We start from the raw sequence: 22,310 nt of genomic DNA, 5'->3' as shown, positions 1-22,310 counted from the left end.
GGAAATGAAGAAACAAAATTGTAAGAGTTCACAGTTCCTTCCTCACCTGCTGCAGGTTCACATTCAGCAGGTCACCATATATATCATACTTACCTTACAGATGGCAGAGATTGCCTGTGATCAACAGCGTTTATGACTGTCTAGTTCTTGTTTCTTCTATTTCATAGCATATATACTATCAAGGTTCTCAAAAACCATTTAATCTAAGATACTCTCCTAGGCAAGAATTTAGGGACTGCTTGTTTTCTGAGTCTCCAAAGGGTATAATAATACTTAAAACCAGAGGATGAGACAAAAGACATCTTCTAAAATTACATTTGAAGACTGGAGTGTAAATGGAGTTAGATATTCCAAGTGTTAAAAAGAAAATGGGACTGGCTGAGTTTAGGGGTTACTTCATTTAAATTCTTATTGTTCACTCAGATTATTCAAAATAGCACCCACTTCAGGCGAGATTTGTTGCCAAGCTAATCTTTTTTAAAGTACAATCATATACACTTGTAAAAATTTGAAACAGTGCAGAAAGAATGAGAAATAGCCAAACACGAGTTCCCTCACCTCTGATCCCATAATCCCATTCCCTAGAGGTAAGAATTAGTTTATCCTCTTAGACTTTTATTTTTATTTATTAAGAGATGAGGTCTCAGCATAGGCTAGAGTACAGTGGTGCAATCACAGCTCCCTGGAGCCTGAAATTCCTGGTCTCAAGCAATCCTCCCACTTCAGCCTCCTGAGTGGCTGAGTTTACAGGCATGTGACACTGTGCCCAGCTCTTCTGGATGTTTTTTGCTTTTTTTTGTTTGTTTGTTTTTTGAGACAGAGTCTTGTTCTGTTGCCCAGGCTGGAGTGCAGTGGCACAATCTTGGCTCACTGCAACCTCTGCCTCCCGAATTCAAGGGATTCTCCTGCATCAGCCTCCCGAGTACCTGGGACTACAGGCACGCACCACCACACCCAGCTAATTTTTTTACTTTTAGTAGAGACGAGGTTTCACTGTGTTGGCCAGGATGGTCTTGATCTCTTGATCTCGTGATTCACCTGCCTCGGCCTCCCAAAGTGCTGGGATTACAGGTGTGAACCATCACATCTGGCCTCTTCTTGATGTTTTAATGCATATACTAGCATATATTTCCTTATGTAGAAAGAAACAGAAGCTCATTTGTAGCAAGTAAGTAAGCCATGAATTGAGGGGTTCTTTTGTTTTTGCAGGGCTGCCAATACGCTGTCTTCATAGGTAAAGAAAATATCACTTGGGCCACTTCTAATAGGAAATCCTGAAGGTGGCTGTAGAAAGGGTGCTAGGGCTTTTGAGTCTCTGGTTTCTTTCTGAGAGAAAGAAAACCGCCATGGTCCCGCTGCCCCCGACTCATTTAACAATGCTTGATGGAGTGAACAATTTCATGGCAGGCACTGAACTAGGCTCTGGAGATTCCAAGCTCAAGAAGAGAGGCATGGCCCTGCCCTTATGAGGCATTGCAGTCTGCTCCCCAACTCCTATCCCTAGAGGATCTGCTCAACTCATTCAAGACAACCTTTACCGAGCACCTATCATAAAGCAAGCACTATTCTAGACACCATATAAAGATGCATAAGGTTCAAACCTGCCCTTAGGGAACATTAAGTCTAACAGGGAACTAGATTATGTTTCAGCAAGGGCTGTATGAAATGTGCATGGTGGTATTACGGAGGCAAGAAGAGTCACTTCACTTAGCTTTGAGGTGGTGGAGGGAAGGGGTTGGAAAGCTTTCCCAAATTGGGTGGAATTGGGGTGGGGTTACTCCAGACAGAGAGGCCAATGAGCAGATAACCTCTTCAGGGTACAGCAGCGGTCTAGGGTTCTGAGGCATGAGGCACGGTCATACATGGAAGGTTTCCATGCCTCTAAGGAGCTGGGATATACCCTAGGTGATGAGGAGATGGTAATTCAGGCAGCAGAGGATCGAGGCAGGGGTGTAAAGAATCAGAGAGCCCCCTCTTACAGCTCGAGGAGGTGAGGAACCAACCAGGCAGCCTGTGCTGCAGACGAATCCAGAGGAGGAATGATAAGAACCTAAACCAGGGCAGGCGTAGAGATGAACTTAAGACCTATCTAGTGTGTAAAACCACCAGGGCTTGGGAGCCAACTGGATGTGAAGGTTGAGAAAAAGAGGTGTTATGGTCTGAATGTATCCCCCACAATTCACGTCGAAATGGAATTCCCAGGAAGATGCTATTTGGAGGGCATCTTTGGGAGGTAATTAGGTCATGAAGGTGGAGCCCTCATGAATGGGATTAGTGCCCTTATAAGAGGCCAGAAAGTAAGCTTACCCTTCACCATGAGAACATGAGAAGTTGGCCACTGCATCCCAGAAGAGGACCCTCCCCAGAACCCAGCCATGATGGCACCCTGATCTTGGACTTCCAGCCTCCTAAACTGTGAGGAAGAAATGTCTGTTCTTTATAAGCCACCTGGTTTGTGGTATTTTGTTACAGCAGCAGGAGCTAAGACTGGAGGGGTCAGGGCCAACTCCCAGGTTGATGGTATTATTGACTGGCAGAAGAAATGCCATCTCCCTGGGGGTGGGTTAAAATGATTTTTTAAAAGATCTCTGCACTATCTGCAACCCTCTGTACCTGTGCTTTATCCTCAGTATATAATCCTTTTTCTGTCTGAAACACTCTCAATCCTACCGTTCCCTCCAATCTTCTTTAAATGAGCCAACAAATCTTCCACACCTCCCATTCAATCTTCAACCTGGCAGTCGGCTGAGTCTGCCAACAGGCCCCATGATCCCCTGAAGCTGCTCTTGAGGGGTTCGCTGTGGATAGGGCCCTCAGCAATCCCATTCCCAGACCTCTTTGCAGCATTGGATTCTGCTGACATGCCTTCAAACTCTCTTCCTTGCTTTCCCTGGCACTTCACTCTCCCTCCTGGCTTCCTCCAACGCACAGCTGCTCCTCTGCTGGCTCCCCGCCTCCTTCTCCTCCTCCAGATTCTCTTCTCTTCATATGCTCCATAGGTGATCGCACTGCACTGTAGGCTGACCTCCATCTCCACACTGAAGTCTCTCGATTCTAACTCGACATTCTTTTCACATTCCAAAGTCTAGCATCCAACTGCCCATATTCAGTCTGGTCACATCGAATCTTTCCAAAACTCATCCTTTCTCCCATCCCCTGGCCTCTGTCTTAGTCACCCACTCATTCCTCAAAGACTGGTATCTGGGCAACTGTTGGCAGTGGCACAGAGGCACCACCCTCCCGCCCGTCCTTTCTAGCTGCTGTTTACTCTAAGATGTTCTTCCTTTCCTTAAAAACTGTATCTGACATATACAAACACTACTGACAAAATCACCGTACCAGATTTCAGACGATCATTCCACTCTGCCTTTATTTTTTAGTAATATATTTAATACAATATTAAGTAGAACATATTTAATATGTATAAAACTCTGTTATATATTAGCTATAAAGCATAATATATTAATAGCATATAGTAAACACTCGTAAGCCTACCAGCCAGGAACCAGAACCGCCGCATAACTTGGCATCTACCTATGTGTTCTTGTCCCTTCCGTTTCCTCCTTCCGTGGTAATTACCATGCTAAGTATTGGTTTATCATTGTTACCTTCTTTTGTTATTATGATACAGTTTTATGATATATGCATGCTCCGACTACATATTCTTTGGTTTTGCTTGGTTTTGAGCTCAGTTTTGCTTGGTTTTGAGCTTCTTTTCCTTAATATTTTCTGAGATTCATTCTTATTATGAGGTATAGCTGTAGTTCACTCATTTTCACTACTGAATAATATCCAGTAGGGTGAATACACATATCCAATTATTCACCTATTCTCCTGTAGACAGACATACATTTCACCTTTTCCAGTTATTATTATAAATACGTTACTATGAACATTCTTACACATTCCTCCTAGTGGCCACATGCAAGAGTTTGTTGGACATACAGGTGAGAGTTAGAAGCAAGATCATAAGGTCTGCAAATGTTCAAGTCTGTGAGGTATAACCATTTTTTTAAAGCAGTGGTGCCTGTTCACACATCCACAAGTCCCTATAGATCTAACACCTGGTACTGAGACCCAACTTCTGCAAATCTATGGATATAAAATGGAATCTCGCTGTGGTCCGAGTTCATACTTCTCTGGTCAGCAATGCTACAGAACATCTTTGTATTTATTTAAAAGCCCTATATATTTCCTCTTGTGTGAAATGCCTTTTCAAGTCTTCTCTATTTTTCTATTGGGTTTTTTTTAAACAGGAATTCTCTGTATTTGTGATTATGAATCCTTTGTCAGTTATTCGTATTATAAATGTCTTCTCAAGTTGTGGCTCATCTTCTCACTTAAAGTGTTTTCTTAATATAAGCCTTTAGTTTTAACAGAGTTGACTTAACCATCTTATCATTTATGATAACTACTTTATGTCTCAAGAGATTATTTCCTGCGCTAAGCCTTTTTCATCCAAACAGTGACAATTTTTGCTTTCTGTACTGAAGCCCTTAACATATTTGGAACTTATCATTGGGTAGGATGTGAGGAATTCAAATTTTTTTTTTCCCACATGAATAGCCACTGTTCTGGGACTACTTAGCGAGTGGTCCTTCCTGTCCCCACTGACCTCCCTGCCACCAGGTCATTTCACAAAGGTCAACATACGCATGGGTGAGTTTCTAGGCCCTTATTTTGTTTCCCTGCTCATAATGCCTACCTCTGTACCACATTAACCAGGCGTGGTGGTGTGCACCTGTAATCCCAGCTACTCGGGAGGTTGAGGCAGGAGACTGCCTGAACCCAGGAGGCAGAGGCTGCAGTGAGCTGAGACTGCACCATTGCACTCCAGCCTGGGTGACAAGAGTGAAGCTCCATCTCAAAAAAACCAAAAACGATTGTATCATATAGGGTGTGTCTCCTCAACCCCTCCTTTATATTTAGAAGCATTTGGTAATTTTAAGTCCTTTGCTATTCCATATAAATTTAAACACCTGCTTGTTTCATTCAATAAAATCTTGGTTGAAATTTCCAATGAAAATGGTATTAAATCCATAGATCCACTTGGGGAGATCTGATACCTTTATAATCTTTACTATTCCTATTCATAAGCAAAGACAGTTCTTCATTTGTTCCTCCCTTGCTTCTTGGTCTTCATCCTTCAAATCTCAAATCAGGACTCAACGCGACCTTCTCCTGAGTATTTCCACCACCATCTTAACTAAAGTAGGACGAGTGTATAATTGCATGCACATTTTTGAGATAACTGTAATCATCCAAGAAAAAGATGACATGGGTGAGTTTAAGGCTTGTTGCTTGAGTGGCAGCAGCATTCTTCATTATTGAATATATTGAGAATTAGAGGGGAATAAGATGGTAAGAAATGAGTGACATTATGCTGCCCACCTGCCAACTCTGTACAGGATATCAGAGCCCAGCTGAGAACCTGCTTAATCCTGAAAACAATTAAAAGATGTTAACCACCCTTAACAGTAACTTTCTCTCCCCATTTCCTTTTTGTTTCCTCAGGGGCACTGAAATGTGAAATTATGGGAGGACAAAAATGCCCAGAGAGCATGACTGCTTGACCACACTGGGGCAAACAGCTTGAGTGTTTCTGACAAGCAAGCGGTGAGAGCATGGCTTTTGCCAAAGGGAGTTCTGCAGCCATTTAATCCAGCCTTTAGAAAATGAGGTCTTCCGAAGAGAGAGCAGAGCTATGCTTCCTTCCCCGTCAGAATCCAGTGTTGTCACTGCTTAGATTAAAATGCCCCATTTCTCACACTATCATCTTGCCACAGGATCACACTTCCCTATTCAACTGAGTTTCAGGCTTTTCTTCTAAGAGGCAGTGTCAGCCAGATGCACACAGGCTTTCTGTTGTTATTTTTAAGGCACTTTAGGTTGTATTTCCTTGAGGATCATCAAGAATAAAAAAGGCAAAAAAAAAAAAAAAAAAAAAAAAAAAAGAAAGAAAAAGAAAAAAATTAGTCTGTATCATATCCCAAAATGGGTCCAAGCCATTTCTCAATCTCAGCCACAGACATGTTCTTCCTCAAAGCATAATCCTCAACCTGCAAAAGATGAGAAGCATTTTATTAAACCGATGTGATAAGACTTTGGAATAGAAGTTTCTGCAACATTTGCCAAGAAACATTAAGTACCTTCCATTTCTTGTCTTAATAGCGATCTACTGAGTTAAATGGAGATAGATATTTATCTGTCTACCAAGTTGCCTTATTCACTAGGCAGAAAAACAACATGTAATAAACATCTGATGCTTAGAAGCTGTGTGTGTCTGTGTGTGTGTGTGTGTGTGTGTGTGTCTGTGTGTGTGTCTGTTGTCTGCATGTAGAAGTGAGGGCGAGAATAGGGGTATTCTGTTGAAATCAAATTAAGACATTAACTGGAGAAAATTTCTTCATGCTTTCCCCTTACTTTATTCTCATTCATATTTAAAATGAAAGAGGTTCTAGAATTTCATTTCAAATAAGGCAGGTATCTAGGGAAGCCACATAAAATGAAACAGCTAGCTTACCTGATCCTTGGATATCTTCCCCACAGCAAAATATTTGGACTTCAAATTGGAGAAGTAGAGGCCTGAGACTGCCGAAGCAGGTGCCATTGCTAATGATTCTGTTAACCTAATGCCTGGAGAGAGCAACATGGGAAAATGCTTACTCACTCAGTGCCTAGCAAACAATGAACTCTTGTTGAATAAGTGAACCAAAGTGAACTCATGCCTTCTAGGTAGACACATGACACAGCATGAAAGCTGCGATCAGGTAAGTCTCACAAATTCCTGCCAGGTGAATAAACAAATTCAGGACATGCAGATCTCCTCTAAGGCTGGGCACAGTAACCCAGGGTGGACAGGCCTGGAAAAGACTCCACACTCCTACCTCTAGCCATCTGAGATTAGTTGCAGGCGCCCTGATTTGCTCCTAAGCCTAGACCTTGCCAGACAGGAGCTCTAACCCTGGAGATGAGAACACCAATCGAACAGCTCTCCATAGGCTCTGTGGGGCCACTAATACTAGGGATGACTGAGAGCTCCGGTGAAGAATGAGCCCACAACATTGTGAAAAAGAAGGCACAGTTTTCCTTGGGATCTGAAAATTCAAAGGGACCCTCAAGGATATCTATTCGAAGCTACTTGTTTTATAGACAAGGAAACAGAGCAGCATGAAGGGTGAGTGCTCTGCCAGAGGTCGCTCAGCCAGCTTATGGCAGAAACAGGACCCGGACCCAGATCTCATGACTTCTAGAGTTAGTGTTGTTCCTGCTGAAGCAGATTCAACACAGCTCATGGTTTCTCACTTAAATCTAGATGTCTTTAACTTTATCAGCTTTGATGGCATGCTTTTTATTAATTCCACTGAAAACTGTAAGCTTAGACTGGGCCATCTCAACTACATGAACTCTGAAGTAATGACTAGAACCAGCATATTGATGTTACAATGTGCAGCCACAGAACCATGAGCAATTCAGCTCTGGGCACAGGACTCTGAGGCCGGGTGTCTGGGCCTTTGTCTCAGAAGGGCACATGGCAGCTTCTCATGTTCAGCTATTAGAATAGAATCCACAGGAAAACATAATAGAGAATTAGGATTACAGAAGAGCACAAATGTTAATAACAGTGTAAAAGAGAAAAGAGGGCTAAAGGGAAGGCTGGGCGCCCTGCAAGACCAGCACCCAGGGACACCATCCACAAGCAAGGGGACAAGAGGGTGAGGCACATGACGTTACTAAGTGACAAAGGTTGGTCACTAAGGGAGGGATTAAAGACATTAGCATGCCAGTGACAGGAAACTGGGGCACGAGAGGCACAGGATGGTATAAGCAAGCTAAACTCCCATCTAGTGTAGGCCAAGAGGAAGTCATTTAAATGGATAAATCAAAAAAGATGATGTAAGAATACTAACGCTGAAGTAAAATGCCAGAATAGGTACAAGTGAAAAAGGACAGGATAAGGGACAATGTGATTAGAAGCGCTTCCACTTTAAAAACACGTTTAACCACATGTGCCATTATGTTGATAAGAGTCTATGCACTGAAGAAGGAAGATAGGAACCCGCGGCTTCCTGGCTCATACCCGTAGACTGCTCGATGTCCGCGAGTCTCCACATGGTGAGCTTCTCGGTGTGGTCAGGCTGGCTGGGGTAGCCAGGAGCTGGGCGGATGCCCTCATACCGCAGCCTGCGCAGATCTGCGACGTCCAGCTGCTCGCTGCCACAGTAGGCCCACAGTTCTCGGCGCACCCTTTCATGCAGCTCTTCTGCAAAGGCCTTCGGACCCAGAGCACCAGGTGTGCTTAGGCAGAAGTGGGGGCTCATGGCATCAGTGCAGCCTCCACCCCCTGAATCACAGCCATGAGGATAGCCTCCCTCATCTGGACCACAGCCAGGAAAGATTTGGCAAGAGGGAACAGGCTGGATTCTCAATTGGTTTGTATTTTCATTAGCTGCTCTGCAGCTCATTGTGGCCTCAACCTCAGTTCTGAAGCATCATGCTTAATGACCTGAGGATTTTAGACCTTAAAACTTAACAATTTCCCTAAAGGTTAATCCAAAGCTACACTGGCCAGAAAGAGCAGCTGGGACCATCTAGCTGCGAGCCCCTCCACTGCTCACTGCAGGAAAAGGGGGAGGCTCTCCCAGGGCCAAGGCCACCCCATTCCATGCATAGGAAGATGAACAATCTATAGATGACACCAGAATTACAATGAGGGGCTCTGAAATAAAAATTGGTTTTTAATTTTTTAGGGTCCTGAGGAAAGTGTCATATCATAATAACCAAAGAGAGACAACAGAGATAAGGCAGAGGTAAAGGCTCTAAGAGCAACAGCCAACTATGGCACCACTGAAGGTTTCTCTCTGCCCTAAAGATAACGTACACAGGCAATCTGGGGATATATAATATTAAAATATGTGTAATGTTAAAGCCAGCAGCATCCAACTCAAGGGAAAAAAAAGACGCTGGTTCTGAGGGCTGATCAGTGTTCAGGCACCTGGTTCTACGGGCTGATCAGTGTTCAGGCGCCCGCCCAGGTTCCCTACTGCCCGGCCTCTGTCCTCAGCCCCTTGGCGAGATGCCTCTGCCTTACCTCTGCCAGCCGGTCCCCCAGCGCCTTGACCATGATGCTGCTGTAGTCGTCACTGTCATCCTCATAGGCCTTGCTCAGCTCTTCCACCCCAAAGCAGGCAACAGCAAACAGGCCCAGGTAGTCACGGATGCCAGAATGCAGAGGAGCAATGAAGTCCGAGAGGCAGTAGTACGGCTCCGTGCTGGCAGAGTCCTTCTCGGCCTTAAAACCAAGCAGTACACGGAGGCACCGTTAGCAAGAACATGGCACCAGCACACTGTGGAGAGCGATCAGGCATCTTCAAATGAAAAGAAGCTTTACAACACCCAGATGGCAGCCTGTACTGTCCACTGTTACATCCCCAGCACTTGGAATTGTGTCTGACACATAGTGAGTATTCAATAAATATTTGTTAGATAAACAAATGAGATTTTTAAAAAACATATGACATTATATAACATAAATAGTCAAGACACCAGTTCACTCACTCATTCACACACTGACCAAACATTTAATGAATGCCTTCGGGCACTGTGCTGAAATCACAGGCTTTAAAAAAAAAAAAGGTTTGTCCTCAAGTGTTTTCAATTAAGTCCAGCACCATGTTTGAAAGAGATCCAATAAATGGAAAAGCCTCCGCAGCATCAATAGAAGCAGCTCAAACAACAAACTGTTGGGAACAGCAATGCCCAGGGCACGTGCTGCCTGCCATGTGGGGTGGTGGTGGAGGGGATGGGAGGGTCAAACAGGAGCCCGGCTGAGGACACCCAGGGATGGCTGGGAACCAAACCAAGAATTCAGCAGGATTTGCTTCTGGATTCTCTCCACAGCCCCGGAGCCTATCCTCCCCAATTTTTCACCCTCAGCTGATGAGCAACTCTTCCCTGCAACTAAGTTAATAAATAAGGTCTTATACATATTTTAAAAATCAATAAATATTTGCTGAGAAGGTAAATAGCTTATAACTAATACTTATTCAGTAGTTACTCTGTGCCTGTTCTTGGTGCTTTATATGAATTACTAATTTAACCCTCTCAACCACCTTGTGACATAAGTGATATCACCAGTTCCATTTTACAGACAAAGAAATCAGGGGCATAAGAAGCTTGATGTCAGACAGTGGGAGGGCCAGGGGGCTGACACCACAACCCATGCTCCTACATATGTAGTACTGCTTGGGACCAATCAATTAATCAATGAGTGGCCAACCGTGGAAGCAAGCGCAGCCTCACTGACACAGGGCAGGAAATCGTTAAGTGCAGGCGAGGAGGTGTTTGGTAATGGCCCACAGGAATGTCACAGAGCTCAGGGACAGCTGTGCGTGGGGAAGTCGTTTTCCAGGTATACTCAGCCCATCAATTATTCTTTGCTAACAAAAGCCAGAGGGGGACTCAAAGCTTCCCTGCACCACAGGAGAGACAGATCACAGAGCCCCACGGTACCTTAGAAGAGACAGCAATCAGAGCCTACTCAGAAGAGCAGACTCCCAGAGTAATAAGGCACTGCTGTAGAATGTTCCAGAGTGCACTAGAGGAAAGCCCCTCCTGAGAAATTGCCACCTGGGTAGGTAATGTATGTGCCTGGCCCAGTTCCCCTCTCCAGAGGCTATTAAAAAGGTGAACTCTGAGAATTCATTCGATTAAATGCCCTAATATGTCACAGACTGCCTGGACATGAATAGTACTGGAAGCAAAAAGAGATCGCAGAGGACACAGGACTTGAAAGATGAAAGACTGGGCTAGAGCACAGCAGAGGTTTTTGAATAGTTATGTTTGTAAAAGAAAAGCCACAAATTCCCTAATGAAGAGGGGCTGGAAATTAACATTAGAACCCCAGTGCCTTGTATTCTGTGGTGACTGAGCCTGGGTGCACGCAGTAGGGATTTACTGAGCCTGAGTGCACATGGTAAGGATGTAGCTTTAACTCTTCATGGTACTGGTTAAGGCCCCAAATTTAAGAATCCCTTCAGATGTTGTTATGGTCAAAATATCGATCATTATGAATTATATTGTGGTTGGGATTAAAAAGCACCACTGTCTTTTTTGTTTGCTTTTTTTTCAGAGACAGGGTCTGGCTCTGTTGCCCAGGTTGGACTATAGTAGCATGATCAGGGCTTACTGCAGCCTTGAACTCCTGGGCTCAAGTGATCCTCCCACCTCATCTTCCCAAGTAGTTGGGAATACAGCCATACAGGTATGCACTCCCCAATGTACTGCTAATTTTTAATTTTTTTTTTTTGTAGAGGCAGGGTCTTGCCATCTTGCCCAGGCTGGTCTCAAACTCCTGGGCTCAAGCAATCCTCCCACCTCGGCTTCTCAAAGTGCTGGGATTACAGGTGTCAGCCACTGTACCTAGCCAACACTACCATTTTTGAATGACTGAAAATGGCAGTAATACAGAAAGAATAATTCTGGTTCCAATTCTCGATTAAAACACCCTTTTTTACAGCACCTAAAGGGACATGTATAGGATATCTGCCTTTTCAAAGGTGGGGCAATGAAAAAGAAGTTGCTGAGAAGAGTCTGTTCTCACCACTCCAAAGAAAAGCAGCCAGCACAGTGAAACAGCCATTGGGGGTGTGCACAGGCTGGCTCTCCCCTCTACAGTGGGGAGCCCAGCACAATCTCCACCAGCCTTCATCTTCTCTGTAAATCAGAAACTTCAACTGCCTGACACGGCTGTGTGGAAATTAAAAGGATGACCCATCCAGCATCTCACTACACACCTGACACCTGGAATACATTCTACAAATGTTGGTTTCCACCTGTCTTCCCCTTTCATGGGGAGCCACAGTCTATTTTAATAATGTGCATAGAGGTTAACCAGTGTTTTTGCACAAGTGAGTGTTCTCTTCCTTCAGAAGCTGCGAAGATGGACATGTGACCACCTGAGACAGTAGCAGTGGTTCTCGTCCGTCCGTGGCACAAGACATGACATGCATCACTCCCGCGGAGTGGCCCTGCCACTGACACCCACGTGGGTGCCTTCTCTCCACCATCCTCACAGATGCCCTGGGCTTGGGTGAGTGATTGGTCACTTGGGAGGAGGTGGAGCAGACTCTCATTTATGCAAAGCTCTTCGACTTAGCGCTTAAACTCACAAGTGAGAGCAGTGTGCTGGCTGTCAAGCCCTTCCATACCTGTTGCCTTAACCCATAGAAAGTGGCTATGGGCTCTGCAGCCTGGGGCACGGCACCCTCTGCGTACAGGTGAATGTCGTCTTGGACACTCTGTGCTGGCCAGAACCCAACCACTCCTCTGGCTTGGAGTTTCTTTTGACTAATCAGTGTGTTCAGCATATTTTGGGCATCATTGTAGACCTTTTTGGCCTCATCACCTATTAGAAAAACATAGTAAGAATTCACTTAAAGATGCCGAAAATACCCATCAAACAACGCTTCTTTTAAAAACCATTAACCCCTGCTCAGTCACCTTCCCTCCTCACCCTTCTCTATTTTCCTCAAATGCTTTCTGTTGTTTGCCACTGACCTAGCTTAAAGTAAACAGCCAGGGTTTTGCGGTTCCTGCTAAGTGCAGCTCCCACAGTCTGCTTCTCCCAGTTCAAGCCACTTCAATTTTCCACTGGACAAAAGGCAGAGAGCCAAAGCTGTAGCTCCCCAAAGCATTCTGTCAGAGAAGACGAGAAAAAGCAGGCCAGATTCCTCACTCGCTGACGTTCCTCGTGCACGTACAACTCCACTGACTTCACAGTGACTCTGGGAGACATGACCTGTGCCTTGTGTTCTGTGGTGCTTTAAATCCCAACCACAATACAATTCATAACGACTGATATTTTGACCATAACAACATGTGAGGGGATTCTTAAATTTGGGGCCTTAAACATTACCGTGAAGAGTTAACCAAGGACAGCTACAGCCTTACCAGATGCCCTCAGGCTCAGTACATCCTTACTATATGCACCCAGGCTCGGACACCACAGAATACAAGGCACGGTGAACACAAGGCACAGTCAGGTCCCCCAGAGTCACTGGGAAGTCAGTGGAATTGTACGTGCACAAGGAACGTCAGTGGTAAGGAATGAAGTGTGGCCCAAATCCTCATACTGGCTTCAGTGCTGCACCTGGCTGGCCTGCTCTGGGACCTGCAGTGGGAGCCAGGCTCCCAGGACACCCTCTTGGTTTCTGGGTCTGTGAGACTGGGCCACCCTGCCCACGGTAAGCAGCCTGTCCTATGGCCCCTGGACAGCTCACCTGTGATGACTGAGAGGCAGCGCAATGAGAAGCCCCTTGCCCACCACCATGTTCCTGGCTACCTGAGAGCTCCCAAGTCTCAGCATCCTGACACGCACACCCAGACTCCGCTTCTGGGAAACTTGGCAAGAGGCTGGTTTCTCAGGCTCCTCTCAGCCTAATCCCATGCTTCTGTGGGTCCACCCCTCCCTGTTGCTCTGATCTGGCTACTACCTGATCCTATGAATGGCTCTGGATTTGGATTCTGGTCTCTGTGGTTGGGTTTTGGGGTGAGGCTTGAAGTGAGAAGTGGGGGGCAATAATTTATCACCTTACCTACTTCTCTGGTTTATCACCCCAAATCCCCATTCCCTCCCCAAAGCTCCAAGCAAAATGGACTCCCTGCAGTTCCCTAATTAGGCACATGTGCCTGTGCCTTCTCATACTGTCTCCTCTACCTGCAATGTCCTTTTCTTCAACACCATATCATATCTATAGTCCCACCATAGCAACTCCCACTGAATCCTCAAAAATAGTTCAAACACCACCTCTTCCAGGAAGCCTGCCCTGACCTCTCAGTCTGAGCTCTATCTTCTCTTCTTGTGCCCACAGGAGGCCAGGCAGGGCCCATTACTATTGGTTGTGCCAGCTAGTCAGTACCAGACGGCAGGGATTATATCGTCTTCCATTTATCCCTAGTGCCTAGCATGTAACTGATGTCAATAAACATTTATTAAAAGAATAAAGTAGATACCAAATTTAGTTGATATGATAAGGACCAATCTATCAGTTTGAAAACCATTAAAAAGTTGGGCAGGTGAGCAATATGAAAGCAGCTATTATCTGCACAATCCAAATTCACTGCTCCTCACCAATTCTTGTCTTCAAAGTCACAATCCTACATCTTGAATATCAGAGGCAGAAAGGAAGGACTTACTGCACTAACCTACTGTTTTGTCGTTAAATATCTTGGGAAAGCCTCGATTCGGGTACTTGCCCCGGAGCTGCCAGACATCAAAGAAAGGCTTCCAGTCAATGTAGTCCACCAGCTTCTGCAGGTCATAGTCTTCAAAGACCTGGGTCCCAGTAAAGGTGGGCTTCACTAGAGGAAAGAAGTACGGCTGTCAGTGCTGATGCTGGCACCCCGCCTGATGGAGGCCGCCCTGCCAGCTCCTCAGTGCTCTGCCAGCTCCCACGCTCTGCCTCCCTCCTGTCACCCGTAGGAGTTGTTTTACAAAGAGGGGAACTTTAAATTATCGTGGAGACGGAGTAATTCCGCGCTGAGTCTTAAATAAAACTATTCTTCACATGCAGCTGACTGACTACACCACCCTTGGAAACTGTTCCCTCAACCCTTCTATTCCTCGCCCGCCCCCCGCCCCCCCGCCCCCCCCGCTGCCCAAGAAGGAAAGACAGATAGGTTAATCCCCAGTTGTACAGATGAAGACAAGGTGAACATGAAGAACACTGCAGAAAGGCATAGAGAGTAAGCTACTTATCTCGAGTTTCAAGACCAGAAACAATAATCTACATTGCCTACTGATACATATGCCCAAAGTACAGGAAAATGAAGTCCCAAATTCAAGACTGCAGTGATTTCTGCAGGGGAGGAAGGGACACACGTGGGACTTCTGATACATATTCCTCAATACACAATCCTCAACTCTGAGCACAGGTGCAACACAGATGTGGTCAATGAAACCTGCCTGATGTGAGATATTACCTTGGAAATATGGATTCAATTAATCTAACCTCTGTTGACTCTGCTTTGTTTTGTTTTTTAAAAATCAGGTGGTAGGTTATGTCTTAAGCTGGCTAGTGGGTATGCAGGGATGTTTAATACTTGTTCTTTATACCTCCTGGTGAGGCTAAAATGCATCATAATTTAAATAATGGCGAAGACTTCAGAGACAGATGGTGCTGCTGGACTCTCTGGGGCAGGCAGAGCAGCACTGCCGCTGCCCTCCAGCCTGTAGTGCGGTCCGCACCTAGGACTCTGGTCTGACGTGGCAGGGTCAGGCTGGAGTCTAAGGTGTTGGCCCCATTGCCATATCTGAGCCTTCCTGTCTCTCTACTTCCTGATTTGTAACCAGGCATCAGAGAACTTCCTATTCTACCAATCTCAGGGGCTCTGGGAGAACACAGAAGCTTCTAGAGTATTTTTCTCTCATTTGACAGTAAAAATGGGAGGTGAGAGCACAGGAAAAATATGAGTAGCTTCTTACTCTGCCTGGAAATCTCCACCTTTTCATACTTGTTCACAGTAGCCCTTTCCCATTTCTTCCTCATCATCCTTCTACTACACGGGACAATCTCCTCTTTGGAAATATCCTATTATGTTGGTTTGTTGGTACAAAAGTCTTTATAGTCCCCTTAGTAGAAACACTGAAAGTAATCTACAGATAGACCCTTGATTCAAGTGTCCTCTCTCCTGGGAAGGCAGAGAGCACGTGCTGCTGCAGAGCCACTGAGGGACTCTCTCTTGACCAAGCTCGTCTCCCAGAGTTTAAGAAATGTTTGAGGTTTTACCATCAGGGCCTTAAACGAAGACCCTCCTTTACCCCCTATCGACTTCCTGCAATTACGTTAGGACTGGCTGTCCTCAGGTATATTTCAGAGGGCCAGGCCTCAGGGCCCCATGGCCCTCGGGCAGCAGGACAGGCCCTGCAGTAGCCCCATGCCAGAGGTTAAAGCGGTCACTCAAAAACGGTCCCAACCACTGCCAGGTCCTGTGGGCCTTTGGAGGCCTATTTCCAGCAAAATATGTTTTGGATGTCTGATTTGATCCAGACTTGCCCTTGTGTTATTATTCCAATTTCACCGGGAAAGATACAGAGCAAATAATCATAGTTTGAACTACATAGCAATTTATATTTTTTCAAAGGTTTTCAAGTACTATTTTACCCTCGCAACATTTCCAAAAAGTACCTCCTTTTTTTTACATGGTAGAAACTGTCAAACATGGAAGCAAGCTGCTCAAGGTCACTCCGTGAGTCAGAGCCAGGAGCCACGTTGGGATGAGAACCCCGGCCTCCCGGCTCCCAATATGGCACTCTTTCCACTAAACCACGCTGAACTCAGCAGGGATGAAATTAGAACCAAGCACACCTACATTTCCAATTTAATCCTCTCAACTCTGCCAAGCATGTGTAGAACACAGATGTCGTGAGCAATGAAAGCTGATTTGAGACATTATCTTGGAAATAAGGATTCAATTAATATAACCCCTGTTCACTCTGTCTTGGTTTTGCATTTGTGTCTCACGCCTCTCCGCGCCTGTCAAAACATCTTACACATTTTATTCCTTTGTGAATACCTATGTGAGGCAAGAAAGATAGCTAGAAATTTAAAAAAGGAAGAAACCAAATAAAAGAAATAGAAAGAGAAACATCCAGAGAGAGGACAAGAGAGAAAGCAAGAAATAGAGGATCCTGCTTTGCTGCAGTGTTTTAAAGACGTGTGAATGCAAAGGCGCTTCCGATTTTAGACATTTCACGTCTGCCCTTGGGCCTGTCAGAGACCCAGGCCACCTCAGGTGACAGTACCACCCAGGCAGGTCTCCACAGAACTTCCTTCAAGGAGATGGGGGCCCACTCGAGCATGGCACAGAGGAAAGAGCGTGGCTTTAGAAGACAAATCCCAGAGAGATTCCTAGTAACCTTTCAGGTTTCTACCCAAAACTCAGTTTCTTCAAATTAAAATGGGGATAATTCCTATGTCCATTAAGGAGTTGTCTGAAGGACTCCGAGAGCTGCTGGAAGTCCATCCAGGACAGTGTCCGGCACACAACACCTGCTCCATAAATGGTATCGCCTCCCGTTCTTTCCAGACATCATCATTGACACAGTTGAGAGTTGTTAGCTGATTTGATTTTACAGCCAAGTAAATGCATTATTTCCTCAGCACACTAGAATTACCACATACAGTCTTTCTCTACTCCATAGCCAAACAGACCTGGGTGAGGTTCAGACAGCCAATCCATTCGGAAACCACTTTTTCTGGCTTGACTTAAGGGTAAGTATCTCCTGTCCTGTTAAAAAACAAAGAAAAATTAGAGACTTTAGCTTTTCCACAGTTACTATGAAAACATGTCCAAGAAGGCCAGTATGTAAGCTTTGCAAGAAAGCAAATGCTTTTATTCATGAGAATCCTTATCCTAAAAAGCTCTTCCTTTTCTGTCCAGTCGGTTTCGCATTGGCACCAGAACAACAGACAGTGAAGACTCAAGAAGCATCATTAACTATTGATATGTGAGTGCAAGCCTGGCTCTGCAGCCTGAACCTCAGGTACTAGGGAGGTGTCCTCCCTGCACTGTTAGAACACCTGAGGCCAGCTGTTAACTGGCCTTCCCTGGCTGACCCTGAGGACCAGAAGGTAGAATTAAAGACACTGTCCACTGTGGGCAAACCTTAGGAGAGAAAAAAGCCAACCACTGTACCTTGGCCTAGCTGGCACCTCAGAAGCAAAACAGCATGTTTTCTTCATGCTGTTGATCTCACTTCACTTGCCTAGCAACTCCCAAAATGCTCTCACAAAGCCCAGAAGGCAGATAACCAGAAACAAACATTTCAGTGACTTCTAAGGCACAATTATGGCTGTTCTCCATAGATTCCCTGAAGCTTATCAAGAGAGGGACAGTTCTACAAACAACATTCTGCACAGTCAGTGTTGGGCAGTCAGGGAAAGAGGCTTACACTGGTCCTGCCTCATGTCTCCATTTTCTTCCATTTAGCTCCTCAAGAATGGGGATCTGTGGGAGTCACTGCAGTACGCTGTTTCAGTGCCTGTTTTCCTGCTGAGTATGAACTCATGTTTTATTCATTATCATAGCTCTCATATCTAGCACAGCCCCTAACACCTACTGGGTACCCAATAAGTGTTTGGCTCAATAAATAAAATTCATTTTAATATAACCAAAAATTATTTGGGAACTTAGACACTGAAGACTCTGATTTGAACTAGAAGATAGAAATTCTCTAAAATGATCCCAAGCCTTTTACTCTTCTCAAAACCATTTTTAAAAGTCACATTAAAAACTAGGATCATAAAAACTAGTCACATTAAAAACAAGCAAAGATCTGTTTCTACTACTTACCTTGAGAGACTCATAATGGTCCTGTCTAATATCTTCATATTCTTCCATGATTTCCTCAAAGTATTCATCCTTTAGATTTTCATCTAACAGTTGAGAACACTGAAAATGCAAGATAACCATAGATCAGCAAAAGATGATAAAATTGGTGCACTAATGGTAAACTCTGGTGACACCTCATTCAGGAAGGCGGCTTCCTTGACTTCATTTCTCTCCCTTCACCAACTGTGCTAATTCCTGTCTGGTGTGCAGGAAAGGGTAAACTCAGTGGGCTTGGGATGTTCAATCACTGCACAAGCCAAAGAAAGGACCGGTCCTTGACTGTTTTCTGAAAGACAACCTCTAAACCCTTGGGATAGCCTGCCTGATAAGAGAGTCACTATATACTGGCACCCTGGGCCACGTTAGATGGTTTATGCTCAGTCTGATTTATGGAGGGGGGCCTCAGCTCATGCTTCTACTTGACCTCTGCAGGGACTGAAGACTGAGACATTAAGACTAGTCACATGGGCATTCTGGGCCTATGTGACCAACCCCCACACCCAGGACATGAAGGCTCAGGTAAGCTTCTGGGTTGGCAAGGCTCCTTACATGTTGTCACATATCACTAGTGGAAGAATTAAGCACCATCCGGATTACTCTGTAGAGAGATGACACCTGAAAGCTTGTACCTGGTCTCGCCTGCATTCCATCCTTTGTGCCTTTGGCCTTCCCAGATTTTAACCTATATCCTTTCATAATAATAAACCATGGTCATGAGCATAACAGTGTTTCTGGGTTTTCTGTGTCCTTCTAGCAATCTTTGAACTGGAAGGTGGTCTTGGGAACCCTCTGGGTTAGGTAACCCCCAACTCAGTGTTTCAAAGATATTCTGTTCATCTATTTTCCACAGCCTTTTAGTATCAATTTATGTATCTACTTCCCTTACTAGAAAGGCCTATGAGAGCTGCAATCACACATCAACTACCTTCATGCCCCTGATGCCTAGCCCAGTGTCTGGAGGTGCATCTCACTGTCTGCTGAGGGAATGAGGCTAATCTTTATAGTCCACTGTATGTTTCTGTTAAAATTGGAGAGGAAACCAATAATCTGAGAAAATGTGAGTCTACTCATTAAATTGTAAAACTAGGTTCAGCTAAATATTATTCGTTACTATGATTATCACATTGATAGTAGAATAGCTACCATCAAAGCACATAATGATATTATGTAGAAAGAAGAAATGGCAACTATTGATCACATCAGTTAAAAAATAAACATAGCACTGCCCCTCCCTGCACTCCGCAGCAGGATTATCTAACACACAAAAAGGTAAGAAAGTTCAGTATCTTCATCTGAACTTGAGGAAGTTAGACTGAATGATGGCTAAAACCAGCTTTAAAAGTCTATTAACTCCACATGGGTTTTCTAAGTATCTCTAATAACAATCTAATCACCTATGAGTTAGTATGAAACAACATCACCTCATTCAGGAATACAATCAGAAAAGGCCATTGTGGCAGGCCAAAAAGAGGCTTCCAAATGGTGTTCACACAACAGAGTATTTCCCAGCCTTACATTAAACTCACCTCAATGGAGTCCTTGTCTAGGAAACCCAGCACAGCCCAATGAAACAAGAAGGGAATGCCTACTCTGAAATCCTGTAGTACATGTAACCAATGTCTTAAAACCTTCTTATATTTTGCTAGATTATACACTCTGAGAAAGCAAAACCAGATGTCCTTGACATTCAGAGAATCTACAAACCCCCTAGTGTTGGTGCTACTGGGTAGACAGAACATACCAATGCAGTTTGCTAGCCCCTTCCACAGCCCCATGGAGCCCGTTGGTCCCAGAGCCGCAGTGGCAGGCCCCTTCCTGCCCAGTCAGACTTACTTGATGGAAACAAGTTCATGGTTAACGTATGTGGGCTAACTTACGTGATCCTTCCACCAAAAAAATCAAAACTATCATATGTTTTCATGCCAACCACTGGGACATATCACAGTTTATATTTTCCTTCATTTTTAAAAATTGTACTTCATGGCAACAGCCACACAGTGAGAGGGAATAAATTGAAAAGATATTTTATAATTTAAAAAGAATAAAATATTGGCAGCTCATTTTCTACTAAAGAAGAGAAAAGAAAGGAAGGGAGAATCCTTGGATCTAAATCTCTAACCATTAAGTATTTGTGGACTCTTACAAATACATAAGACCGTTCATAAAATGTGATCCTGTTCCATGTTCATTTCAGTTAGATCAAAAGAGCCTGAGCCAATGAGCCCACAACCAACTCAAACAAATTATACCACTGGCTCCTGAAGTGTCACTAGCAGTTACTCACATGATTTATCATCTGACTTATGTTTGAGTACTTTCAGAACGTGGTTGTTTCTTTGTACATGGAGGAGCTGACTGGAGCTGCTGGCTGCGTGGCTGGACTAAACTGTAAAGAACACCAACACCTGTTCCTCACTCTCTACCTGGCTTTCAGCAAGGTCCCCACTATTCTAGCTCTTCAAGATGGTGAAGGAGGGCTGGGCACGGTGGCTTATGCCTGTAATCCCAGCACTCTGGGAGGCCCAAGCGGATGGATCACTTGAAGTTAGGAGTTTGAGGCCAGCCTGGCCTACATGATGAAAAAATTAGCCGGGTGTGGTGGCACACACCTGTAATCCCAGCTACTCAAGAGGCTGAGGCAGGAGGATTGCTTGAACTGGGAGGCGGAGGTTGCAGTGAGCCGAGATCACGCCACTGCACTCCAGCCTGGGCAACAGAGCAACGCTCATCTCAAAAAAAAAAAAAAAAAGATGGTGAAGGAGCTTGTCCTCCAAACATGGACTCAAGGGGGCTAATTCTTTCCTCTACCTGTAGAGAAAAGTCTAGCACCATGCACCTAAACGGGTCCAAAAGTCTTGCCTCTGAATGGAAACTGTTCAGGGCTATGCATCAGTGTTTGAAAATAATGCCAAGTGTTAAGAAGAGGCCCACTGCACTCAACCATGGCCCTGATATAAGCTCCTATAAAGCACAATCTAAGAATAAGAAACAAAAATTGTTTTAAAGTTGAGTTGTAAAAATGCAGCTTATTTGCATATTTGTCTACATCGGTGGCAAATAAACAATTACAATTTTATGATTCCAGTCTGAGTTAATTTTATCCTTTTTAATAAAGGAGAATTGTTAAACAAGTTCAATTTAACATAGAGTAAGATAACCTGCATTCAAATCCCACACCTGCCACTTGACAGATGTGTGGTCTCAGCAGAGTTATTAATCTCTTTATTCCTCTGTTTCCTGATCTCTACACTGGGGACAATAAAAATATCTACCTTGTGAGGTTATCCTGAGGATAAAATAAAATAATCCACGTAAAACACTTAGCTCAGTACCTGGCACACTATACATTTTCAATAATGTTAGCTATTATTATGTAACTTTCATGTAAATAAATGCACAGATCTGAAATAATTTCTTTGGAAGATAGCTCAGGAAATGTGGCCACCCTAGTCCAGGTCATGTGACATCACTGGAAGTCCCACAGATCACCAGGCCACTTCAGTAACCTTCCTCGCCTGAAGAAAAGTTGAACTAGATCTGTGGTTCTCAAACCGTGCTCTTCCGATGAATAAGAGGTGTGGGATGAAGAATGGAAAGGGCAGCTTGACTGTTCTCTGCCTTGTCTGTTAAGTGATGTCTTACCTGGAAATTCTGCCACATTGAGTTTCCAGATAAGACATCACTTAACAGACAAAGATTCTGTGGCTGAAATCAATTTGGAAACCACTGGACCACACTGTCTCTAGTGTGCCCACTGTGTGCCCCCCAGCTGTTATATCCCATTATTCAGTGAAAACAATGAAATCTATAACAAGATAGAATGTTAGGCTTCACTGAAGGATAAAAGCAGGGAAAGACACGTGGGTGAATTGTTTATGATGTTCACTGAAAAACAGAACAATTGTTCTGGGTTTTAA

The 22,310-nt window shown here is 44.4% G+C and overlaps 1 protein-coding gene across 5 annotated transcripts in view; it reads right to left on the bottom strand.

Annotated features, from left to right (window-relative positions):
• Positions 1 to 3,352: 3,352 nt before the first annotated feature.
• MTR (5-methyltetrahydrofolate-homocysteine methyltransferase) overlaps positions 3,353 to 22,310 on the bottom strand; it is a 104,927-nt gene continuing 85,969 nt past the window's right edge. For all 5 annotated transcript variants that reach the window (XM_012459904.3, XM_012459908.3, XM_012459905.3 and 2 more), the window contains 8 exons: positions 18,355 to 18,453; positions 17,214 to 17,289; positions 14,206 to 14,361; positions 12,210 to 12,406; positions 9,092 to 9,292; positions 8,081 to 8,273; positions 6,524 to 6,636; positions 3,353 to 6,059 (listed from right to left, as the gene is read on the bottom strand). In XM_012459904.3, the coding sequence (XP_012315327.2) occupies positions 5,973 to 6,059; positions 6,524 to 6,636; positions 8,081 to 8,273; positions 9,092 to 9,292; positions 12,210 to 12,406; positions 14,206 to 14,361; positions 17,214 to 17,289; positions 18,355 to 18,453 (1,122 nt within the window). In that variant the 3' untranslated portion in view covers positions 3,353 to 5,972. The remainder of the gene's footprint in view (positions 6,060 to 6,523; positions 6,637 to 8,080; positions 8,274 to 9,091; positions 9,293 to 12,209; positions 12,407 to 14,205; positions 14,362 to 17,213; positions 17,290 to 18,354; positions 18,454 to 22,310) is intronic.

The sequence above is a fragment of the Aotus nancymaae genome, unplaced genomic scaffold, assembly GCF_030222135.1.
Source record: "Aotus nancymaae isolate 86718 unplaced genomic scaffold, 86718_ANA_hifiasm-v0.15.2.pri h1tg000032l_0, whole genome shotgun sequence".
In the NCBI taxonomy this organism is placed as follows: Eukaryota; Metazoa; Chordata; class Mammalia; order Primates; family Aotidae; genus Aotus; species Aotus nancymaae.
This window is presented reverse-complemented; position numbering and strand designations above follow the sequence as displayed.